Below are 11214 nucleotides of genomic sequence, written 5' to 3'. Positions count from 1 at the left end.
AATATTATAGAGAGACTTGAACAACACATTCTGAAACATACAGGAATACAGGAGGACCCGACACTCGAAATCGTGAAAGGCGCTGGAAAAAGTAAACCAAAACATTTCTTCACAATGAACAGTGAAACACGAATCGGGGGACACGAGTGAAAACTACGTGGCAAAGCAGCTAAAACCGTGACACGGGAGGCATGCCTTTGCACCAAGGGTCGTGGGGGTGGGGAACAAATGTAGAAGATAGTATGGTCAGATATGATTGAAGATTCATATGAATTTATACTCATTTCACATTGCACGTCGTTATAAAATGTAATACTCGTTTATCGATGTAAAAAAATCGATTTCTTATAGTAGATTGGTGCGATTAAAACTTTCTTCAGATCTGCCGTGTGAACATATTTGGGTATGGTGTTTCTATATGAACTAATCATCACCTGTGCTTTTTGATATCCAGATTTTGATTTCAATATGTTTTAACACGCGGATATCAATATTTGATATATCAAATATTGACATATTGACGCGCAACGATAACAACGGAATTTCTCATTAAAAAAATAAAATACCGATAAGAATACGATTTGAAATATTTCCGATATCAGAAATTATTTTTATTCTATATTCGGTAATCGAGGCAAAGATGTTTAAACGCTTAATCGCAATTTTAAACATGAATAGAAATGAAAGTTCCTTAATACGAGACCCCGCCGCTTTCGACGTCTACGTCACATAAACATACGTACGCATGTTCGTGACGTAGTACACCATCTGCTGTTTCTGATGACGTCCCGCACAGGTCTCCCGTGTTTTACTATGGCGGCGATTTGGTAAATTAAAAAGAAAGCTGAATTAGAGTGAATTAGAAATCCTGCTTGAAAATTAAGTACAAAAAAGAAGGACTGCCTTCACTGCTGTCTGGACGACACTCTCTGTTCGTTTTCCGCTGTGATGACGAACAGGACGGCGTATTTTTACGACCCAGACGTGGGGAACTTTCATTACGGTAAGATGGGCTTGTGGCTACTATTATTTTATCGTTTGCATTACATTTCCGATCTTAGCCCCAGCTTTCCACCGTCTTACTTACTACGTGAAATAATTTATCAGCGGTCCTGAACTTTTATACGAGTGATGATCGATATCTCCCTTCTGAACTTTGCAGTTGATTATACTAATTTACAGCTGTAGTTGCAGAAGCCTTAATGAAGTTCAAACCCACTCAGACAGCTCCTCTCCTTCAGTAAATATTATTTCCAGTGACCATTTTCATTTTAGAATATGTCTGCTCCTTTCATATTGACATGTGCAGTTCTGAAGTGCACAGGCGCCTCGTTTTCATTTTAACATCCGGACGGCCGGATCGTCGATTTGCATTTCAGTACCTCCGCATAGCAAACAAAAAACAAAAATCAAAACAGGCAAATTAAAGAAAGATAGCTTTTCGTGCCGTCACAAGGCTGCAGAGCTTGTGGTAGAAATTACCGAGGGATATATTGTTGTGTTGCTTTTACTTTTGACATCCTTATTTAGGTATGTATTGGGCCCGACAGGCTGAATAAGAAAGGTTTTAATAATCAATTTTGACAAGATGACAAACCCTTTCATTTTTATCCCCCTTAAACAGCTAATATTTGTTCATTTATGTACAGTAGCTGCTCAGTGCAGTATTGCTTCATGGTGAACTGATGAGGGATTTCCAGTCCATCTCAGGGGAAATCGTAGAAATGCCAGTTAATGTGTAAGCCCGAGATTGAGCTGTAGGAGAAAACAAGGGCACCTGGAACCAACATCTTGCCTTGGGAATAACACTGAATTTAGGACAGGAAAACCCAAGGACATTGTTGTCTCCCAGGACAGGCGATGTGCAGTTTTCTCTCATTGACAAACGCATCACATTCTCCCACCCTCTGTACGTTTACGCTTCTGGTTTGACTTACCCTACAATACCAATGAATAATTCTTTCATTTTGGTTGTGCCCTTTTTAAGGTGCTGGACACCCAATGAAACCCCATCGACTCTCTCTCACCCACAGTCTTGTTCTGCACTATGGGCTCTACAAGAAGATGATGGTATGTTTTTTTTCCCCAAAGAGAAGATTAATTTTGGCAGTGAGGAGTTTCATCTCATTTGAAAAAAGGGGTTTTAATGATTTTGTGTGTTATGAATTTATGCCTTAGGCGTTTTTGGCCCACACGATCTAAAAAATGTGTGGAGTTACAGAAGTGTTTGCACATGAGGCAGAGTTTGACACGGAGTTGGAGTAGAAATGTAGATGTTGCCTGCGCAGATGTGGAGGGCAGTGTATGTCAGGGGCCCGCAACTGCTAATGTTCAAAGAAGAATCTATATAAATATGTATATGTATTTGCATCGTTGGGCCTTTTTTTAAATCCAGAGTATTTACAGGTAATGATCTGTATATACAACCCTTGGTTGGATATATGTGCATCCAGACCCCTTGGTACCATTGCACACCGGCTGTGTTTGTACTCTTTGAACAGTATACAGTGCCCTTGAAGTCTTTGTCTGTCTCAGGTGTTCAAGCCATACAAAGCCTCCCAACATGACATGTGCCGCTTTCACTCGGAAGATTACATCGACTTCCTGCAAAAGGTCAGTCCCAACAACATGCAGGGCTTCACCAAAAGTCTCAACACCTTCAACGTTGGGGATGACTGGTAAGTACAGGGGTGTTATTCTGTCTTTGGACATATTTGTCTTTTCAAATACGAAAATATGATAGCAAGCCTGCAGGCAGCATGGTGGGCGCAATGGTTAGAGTTGGTGAGTCGCAGAGCTGGGGCTCTGGGTTCAATTCTGAATCTGGTGTGCTGTCTGTGTGGAGTTTGCATGTTCTCCCTGTGTGCACATGTGTACAGTTTCCTCCCGCAGTCCAAAAACATAGTGGGAAGTACATTGGCTTCTGGGAAAGTTGACCCCCCTGTGTGAGTGTGTCTCTGAGTCTGTCTAACCAGAGGTGGACTAGTGTCCCGACCAGGGTGTGTCCTGCCTATAGCCTATAGAATCAAGCCTATAGAAATACGATGACATTTAAAAAGAAGACATCTCTGTGGAAAGAAGAGGCTGTCCTGAATGGATCTGCCTGCTTGATTAGGCTTTTGTCTGCACTTGGCTATAGGTTATAGCTTGGTGTCTCATGTTTCACAGCCTCGTTCTTGAGCTACAGAAAACTGCCTTCTGGTCCAGAACGTTTCTTTCAGTTGAACACACATGGCTTACAGTAGGTTTGCTGAATCTGGTTTTGCTTTTTCACATGGGAGCAAGCCTAAAGAAATTTTAAAAAGAAGACATCGTTGTGAGAAGAAGAGGCCTGCTCTGTCCTGGGGCTGCTGGTGCAGAATAGTTGCTTGCGATGATTATAATCACGATGAGGAGTGGTGGAGTCATTCTCAGTACTCCATTATGTGTGAGTTAATGCTCTTGTCTCCTGTCGTTGCCCAGTCCTGTGTTTCCTGGCCTGTTTGAGTTCTGCTCACGCTACACGGGAGCCTCTCTGCAGGGAGCAACGCAGCTAAACCACAAGGTACTGTCTGCCCAGGCAAAATGCTCTTGTTACTGTAGCTGTGCACCCAGCCAGGAGAGGAGCAGGCAGGACCGCTCGGTGCTGTGGTGGTTTCGACGAGAGAACGTGCATCTCATCTGGATTTGCTCCCAACTGCGTACTTGTTTCAAAGAGCGAGCTCTTTCCAGGGCCATTGTGCAAGTCAGTCGTTTACTCCATTTTCCTTGTTAAATGGGCTGCATTGTTTGCATTTCAGAGATAGGGGTCTCTTTCTGTTGATTTCATTTGTATCTTCCTCCTAGGGCACTGGGCGACGTTGAAGCTAACTTGACAACATTGTGACCCCTGATTTTAGATTTATACGGCTTGTGTGGAGTCATTCCTGACATCTTTGGCTCTTTTCCTGTCTGCTTTGCATGTTCTTTGCATCATACTAGTCGTTTGGTACTTTAGTCCATGAAAGAACGTGTGTGACGAAGAAAATGATCTGATAGTGCATTTATTTCCTATCAGATCTGTGATATCGCCATCAACTGGGCTGGAGGCCTGCACCATGCCAAAAAATTTGAGGTAACCTTTTTGTAATTTGAAAGGATCTTTGTAGCCGTAGCAGTAAGAAAACTTAACACTTATGTGTTGTCTGGGACAATGAATAGAGTTTATGCTGTGTTGACACTGCTGATAACTTTCTGTTTAGGAGCATGGTATGTTTTTTCCTTTAAAGTATTTTCTTTTTCTAATTTTCTGCCTGTTGTTCTGAGTTCTGTCTGTAAACAAATTAAACTCTCCACAGTAAATTAATTACCTGGACAGTTTGCTTCCAGTGCACAGAACCACCAGTTTCTGAGCTTATTTGATTAATAAGCTTTATATGGTGCTGCAGATTTAAATGATGCAGTGTTCAGAGAGTGTTATTTATTTAACTGCAATATGTGCCAATTGAACATGCTGTGTGAATATTTGTGATATTTTAACCGATGTCTACGTTTCTCTCATCCCCATCTTTGTTTCTCAATTTTATGCAGGCGTCTGGATTTTGCTACGTGAATGACATTGTCATCAGCATTCTGGAGCTGCTAAAGTATGTTGACTTTCACTGTGGTGAGCATTCGACAAACCTCACATGAAACACAGCAAGTTATGTTTTGGTCAGAGTGAACTTGGTGCTGCAAGCTGTTTAAAGGAATATTGTCAGTGTATTAATGTGGTGATGAAAATGTCTTGTTTTAGTAAAAAAAAAAGTTATACGACATATGTTTCAAAAATAAATTGTGAGAATCTCTTTGGAAATTGCGATAATATAACCTCTTTTTTTACACTGTAAATATTATGCTGAAACAGCGGATGTGTTAAACTGTCAAGGAAGTATTAGTGCCTGATTTGTTCATCTTCAGTATTCATGGACTTGTAACGTCTATTATGTTAATGTAGCAGCCTTACTGTTTGTTTTATGCCAAGATATTTGAAACCGCCATTTGGATTAGAAGGTGGTTGTTGTCAGTCACTTTTGTGGTCCTTAGTATTTGATGTTCCTACCGTAGGTTTTTTTTCTTAAAGGATTGGTTCTCTGAATGGTGACAAATGTGATGTGTCATATTTTAACCTTCGACACAGAAAGTTTATTAATGATAACACTGCACTGAGATACTTGGAAAACGGAGCCTGGAGACTGATGTTTAATCTTTAAGAGACGCAAGGATTTTCTCTGCTGTTTGTTCTTGCCTCTAGGTGATTTAAATGATTGTATGAGTGCCATAATTGTAATATTTCCCCTACTGAAGTTAACGTTCAGTGTTAGTCCTACATGGGATATTTCTGTTGTTAGTGAATCTTCATATAGTGACGGGGACACTACACTGTAAAAGGGCGCTATCCTTCGGATGAAGCGTAAAACCGAGGTCCTGAGTCTCTGTGCTGAAATCCCAGGGCGTTTCTCGAAAAGAGTAGGGGTGTAACCCCAGTGTCCTGGCCAAATCTCCCATTGCCCCTTACCAATCATGGCCTCCTAATAATCCCCATCTCTGAACTGGCTTCATCACTCTGTTCTCCTCCCCACTGATAGCTGGTGTGTGGGGAGCGTTCTGGCGCACTATGGCTGCCGTCGCATCATCCAGGTGGGGCTGCACATTGGTGGTGGTGGAGGGGAGTCCCCATTACCTGTAAAGCGCTTTGAGTGGAGTGTCCAGAAAAGCGCTATATAAGTGTAAGCAATTAATTAATTAATAAATTCATCATGTGGTAGAATTTACACCAGCAAAGAGGTTCTGTATTTATTGAGCTTATCCTGCCACCTACTGGCAAAAACTCATACTGAGCACGAGGTTGAAATCTTGCAATGGAACACGTGCAGTTGTACCCTTTTCAAAGTTTACACCATGACAATAGCACGTGGGCAGGTTTATACCATGACTGTTACCCGTGAGCCTGGGATCACGAGAGAGAGAGTGGTATACAGAAGGGAGATTTACAGATTGTGTGGGGGACAGGGCATTCCCTAAACGGGAGATGTGTGCCCCCTGCAGGTACCATCCCCGCGTGCTCTACATTGACATCGACATTCACCATGGCGACGGCGTGCAGGAGGCCTTTTACCTCACCGACCGGGTCATGACCGTATCCTTCCACAAGTACGGGAACTACTTTTTTCCCGGGACAGGTATGGCCAACCGAGAAAACTTTTTTTTTTCCCTTTTCTGAATGTGCGTGACTGGGATCTTGGTAACTTGGTAAAAAAAAAAAAACATGGCAAAGAAGTGCGTTTGGTGGCAGAGTGTAATGAACACTTGAGTGAGCGTGCGTGATTGTACACACTGCATACCGGACACGTGCTGTGTTACTCTTTCCCAGGAGACATGTATGAAGTGGGAGCCGAAAGTGGGCGATATTACTGCTTGAACGTCCCCCTCCGAGATGGGATTGATGACCAGAGTGAGTCCGCTATTCCCAGTGCTTCATTAACCTGACTGGATGCCAGAGCTGGAGTCCATTTTTATGGTTGTTGTCCTGAGCTAATGGAACATAGATCAGGGCATTATCACTTTTAAATGGGACAGGAACTATCTAATGCACATTTATAGTTTACTATTCGGAGGAGAATCATTGACGTTTGTGAACAGACAATAACAGAGACTTGGCCATGTCGAGCCAGCTGCGTGCTTTTAATTTGTTTTTAATCCGGCCAATGAATAATGTATTTTTCAGGCTACAGGCAGTTGTTCCAGCCGGTCATCAAGCAGGTGGTGGACTTTTATCAGCCAACCTGTATTGTTCTTCAGGTAAGGGCTCTGTGGACCAGGGCTGAACCTTAGAGCTGTGTGGAGAATGTTAACCTATAACCAAGAAGTTGTTTCATTTAATGTTTTTTATTTCACAGCACAATACTCACTGGCAGGCATTGCTGTGATAATAGGTCTACACACCATGCATCTAATGCTTTCCTGAAGGGAACTGAATAACCCATGATTCACTGCTGCATAGACATGTTATCTCTTTGTTAACCAAGCTATGCCTTTGCCACTGAGATGAGTACGTCTGTGAGATGAAAACGCGCTAGTTAGAGACAGCGTTTGTACTCCTGCCGTGCGGCCCACGAACAGGTGACTTTGGTCCGCAAATGAGGAAATCAGTGAAATCACGAAGTAGAATTCACAAAGATCGAGTTTTTACGAGTTTTAATTTGTGACATTGTTCGGCAACGATGGGGGTTTTTTCTTTGTATTTACAAGGCTCTTGGGAAAGTTTCACATACTGGGTGATCAGTTGATGATGAGCAAACATCAAGTAAATTAAAGCAAGGTGAACAAAGTCTTTATAGCCGAGTCACAGTTGTGTTCGGATAATTGACATTGAGTGTGGTTTGGTTGCAGTGTGGGGCTGACTCTCTGGGCTGTGATAGACTGGGCTGTTTTAACCTCAGCATAAGAGGTCACGGGTAAGTGCGATCACATCCATCACGAAGAGATCATGAAGTCATGGGAAGAACTGCAGGGCAAGATTCCCTCTTTCCTAGCTAACACTGCCATCTCCTGGTGTTGAGATGTAGCAGAGGCGACATCACGATGTGACGGGTTTTCAGCCTCGTTCTTATGAGAGCCCCCTCGATAAATACCCACCCTCGTGAAGGCGTGCCATCAAAATAAAATTATTTTAATTACAAATAATGATCCTTCTGGTTTTTAAAACTTGAGAAGTAGAGCAGCAGGTAAACTGACCGCACCACAGAGAGCGAGGCTGATTTTGCCCACTGCAGGCCATATTTCCCTTTGTGTCTGCAACCCCCTGGGCAGTCCTGTACTGAGCTCCCGATATGTAGTTCCCCATCACGGCCAGCAGCTGCACTAACGTCCTTAATCTTGGGCTTGAATGAGGAGCGCAGGCTCTGCGGCGCAGCTGGCAGGTTGTGGGGATGATAACTGTGGGTGATGAAGGGTGGGCAGCCCCAGCTTCGGCTGTGCGGGTCGGGTGTCCTGGACCCTCCTTGATTGTAAAACCTCTTCCGAACCCGGCCCCGAGCTGACGGTCTTCTCCGTCCGTAGGGAGTGTGTGGAGTTCGTGAAGAGCTTCAAAATCCCGCTGCTGGTCCTGGGCGGCGGAGGATACACGGTCCGCAACGTGGCGCGCTGCTGGTGGGTGTCTGCGGGTCCAGCGTGTTCCAGAGCTGTTCGCACACGTTCACGCGGGAATGGAGAATCCGGAAACGTCTGTATCGGGGCTCCCCAGTCTGCTGGTATTCGGTGCAGTTGGGCTTGTGGCAGCCGGGATCGGCTCACTGTGGGCCTAACGGGGCCGGTTTTCACAGCCTGTCCGAGCTCTTCAGCTGCTGCTGCCTTAAAGAGCACCGGCAAGGCTACAAGCGAGTCGAGGCCGCTATCGGGTGTCGGCGTAGTTGTTCCAGAGCCCCGCCACCTTTGAAAAGGCCTAGAGAGGCCTGGAAACACTGCAGGAGGGCCAGTCCCACCAGGATCAGGCCACAGTGTGCGCTCTAGTCATTTAGAACCAGGCCGTACTTGACCGGTACTACGTCCTGTCACTGTTGTGTCTAAACATTTTCAAATCTCTTTGCCTTTCAGGACCTATGAGACTTCCCTGTTAGTCGAGGAGTCGATCAGTGATGAACTGCCTTACAGCGGTAAATAAGCATCTTAAAAAGTGACTTTTCTTTCAACTGTTCAGTGTGTTTATGTTCTTTTGTAGTACCAGATGCTATTTAATTGAATAAGCAGTTCACTGTGTTCTTTTACAGTATTGTATTGTGCTCACTGCAGGGCTTGGTTTGCACCACCTTATGCACATTAATGAAACCGGGCTTTAAGACAAAAGTGCTCGTCTTTGTGTTGAACTTTCATGCAATGGCCCTTTTCGGTGGATGAAGTGCCTGCATTTTCTCTGCTTCGTTTCTAGTTGAATCTCCACTAAATCCCTCCGCTTCCCTCCCTCAGAGTACTTTGAATATTTTGCTCCTGATTTCACGTTGCACCCAGATGTCAGCACCAGGATAGAAAACCAGAACTCCAGACAGGTGCGTGCTTGTGGACACCAGAACCTGAGATTGTCGCACGGCGAGAGACTGGCTCTCCCTGCCTTCAGATCCTTCCGAAACGCCCTTTTAAAGTTTTAGCGGCAATGCTCTTGAGGCTGATTGAGTGATGACTCCATCAGAAACACTGCATCCCCATACGCCAACACAACCGGCGTCTGACTTCAAGACCAAGCGCGTTCGGGCCCTCCAGCCCATGGGCGCAGGGACCTGTTGAAGGAGCTGAACTCGTGTGTCTCTTCCTGCGCTGCAGTACCTGGAGCAGATCCGGCAGACGGTATTCGAGAACCTGAAGATGCTGAACCACGCGCCCAGCGTGCAGATCCACGACGTGCCCTCGGACCTGCTGAGCTACGAGCGGACCGACGAGGGAGACCCTGACGAGAGAGGCTCTGAGGAGAACTATTCACGGTGCTGCTTCTTCCTCATAATACTCAGCCTTTTAGTAACTTTTTCCTGGACCTCCACAGCCTTCAGCACAGTCCCAGACGAGCAACTGGAGAACCTCTGAGTTCTCCTTGGGCAGGGCGTAGCACGAAGCTCGCCATTAAAACACAGATCATTGTTTTTTTCCCCAGTGCCTCCCAGTGTGTTATAAACATCTGGCTACGTTTCTGTTGCAGGCCCTGCATGAGTCACTACATACACCTCTTTTTAGGCATTATTTCTTAAATATTTTCAAGGCTGTTAATTGTATTTTGTTGGCGTGGTAATAATGCTGATGTATTGATTGTAGCTCATCCTAAAATCATTAAAACTTGTTTCATTAGTAGCCAGTGTACACCAAAATGTGCTTTATGCATCTGGGGAGATGAAATTGAAATGGACTTTTTGTCTGCTGATGCAATTAATGATGACTGTCAGATCTCTCTTATAACTGTTTTAATGAAGGAATCACATTGTTAATAGAAATAATCAGTTTGCTATGTCAGTCACCAGGAAAATATGATAATTGCCACCATTGTTAACTGGTGTATGGCCATTAACAATGGCATTTTTTTCTTCACATCACCACAAATTCTTTTTTTATAATTGATCAAAACCTTAGGTGTTCCAGATGAGATTTCTATAAATAGCATATTAAGACAAACCTTTTAAAAGTGCATGTTGTCTTTTATTAACAGGCCAGAAGCAGCCAATGAATTCTATGATGGTGACCATGACAACGACAAAGAAAGCGACGTTGAAATCTGATTGGTCAGCTGTGCGGAAGAGGCGGAGTTACTGGGCAGCCTGGGAAGCGGTCATGCAGCAGCCATCACTGCACACACAGGACACAGGCTGCGATGACAGAGCTGCCACCATCCTCCATCCTGCGACATGAATTAGGATTGATGCTGACCAGAACATGCGTTTTTGTAACCATAGTCCAGATTCACTCACCTTAAAAATAACTCCCATGGCACAGCAAAGAACCTGTTTTTTTTTTTCCTTGGATGCTGCCCTTTGCCTAGCTACGTTCTCAGCCGTGCAACAGCAGCATCAAGAAGCTAGCGCTTTTAAAAAAGCAGGAGCCATTGCAGAGCATGCTGTGTCGATTATTGTGGTGGAAGCTTTGCGTTACCCAGCGCAGAGTGTTTAAAAAGGAAAGGTGAAATAGCCGTTGCGTGTTTTAAGAGGGGAGCAGCTGTCTCCCAGAATCATGTCTCTTGTCAGTTACAGGCAGGGTGCAAGCACCCAGGTGATGCTGGGGTTGACCCCAAAATGTGATCCCCTAGGATGAGAGTGAGAACAGTTTACATTGGGTTTTGGACAAAGTATATGTATTCAATGTTCTGAAAACCTTGTGCTTTTTTTTTTTTTTTTTTTTTAGGGACATGAGTTTTGTAAGCAAGTGCAAATGAAAATCGAATAAATCAACCCTTATAGGCTCTTTTAAATACATTAGTCTCCTCTGTGATTGATATTTGACTGCCACACAAAGCTTAGGCTGGTTGAAACCAAGAGGTAATGATGTTTATTTTGCTAAATCCACACCATAGAAAAGCAATTTTACCTTTTAATGAAATGTCGACTGGCAGAAGTCAGATTCAGTTCTTTTTAACCATTTGTAAAATGATTTTTCTAATGTGCAAACCACTCAAAAAACACTTTTAAATGGACAGCAATAGCACTAAGCATGCAGCTAATAGCTCTTCTGTTTTCAGGTACTTGT

General features: G+C 44.0%; 1 protein-coding gene across 1 annotated transcript; it reads left to right on the top strand.

Annotated features, from left to right (window-relative positions):
• Nucleotides 1-755: 755 nt before the first annotated feature.
• On the top strand, nt 756-10941 carry hdac3 (histone deacetylase 3). The gene is made up of 15 exons (XM_088604675.1): nt 756-1003; nt 1988-2070; nt 2536-2678; nt 3463-3544; nt 4037-4093; nt 4549-4604; nt 6046-6179; nt 6371-6451; nt 6725-6798; nt 7390-7454; nt 8059-8148; nt 8593-8651; nt 8962-9041; nt 9313-9470; nt 10184-10941. Exons 1-15 carry the CDS (start codon nt 949-951, stop codon nt 10251-10253), a joined length of 1287 nt encoding a protein of 428 aa, XP_088460801.1. The 5' UTR covers nt 756-948; the 3' UTR covers nt 10254-10941.
• Nucleotides 10942-11214: the final 273 nt, after the last annotated feature.

Source organism: Lepisosteus platostomus, chromosome 13 (assembly GCF_059453375.1).
Source record: "Lepisosteus platostomus isolate fLepPlt1 chromosome 13, fLepPlt1.hap1, whole genome shotgun sequence".
In the NCBI taxonomy this organism is placed as follows: Eukaryota; Metazoa; Chordata; class Actinopteri; order Semionotiformes; family Lepisosteidae; genus Lepisosteus; species Lepisosteus platostomus.
Note: the sequence above shows the minus strand (reverse complement) of the source record. Positions and strands in the feature narration are given on the sequence as shown.

What these genes read in the sequence shown, in the direction of transcription:
- hdac3 (XM_088604675.1), top strand. Translation starts at nt 949, where the DNA reads ATGACGAACAGGACGGCGTATTTTTACGACCCAGACGTGGGGAACTTT. An exon ending in CAACGCAGCTAAACCACAAG is followed by an intron (nt 3,545 to 4,036) that starts GTACTGTCTGCC and finishes ATTTCCTATCAG; the next exon opens with ATCTGTGATATCGCCATCAA. An exon ending in CTACTTTTTTCCCGGGACAG is followed by an intron (nt 6,180 to 6,370) that starts GTATGGCCAACC and finishes ACTCTTTCCCAG; the next exon opens with GAGACATGTATGAAGTGGGA.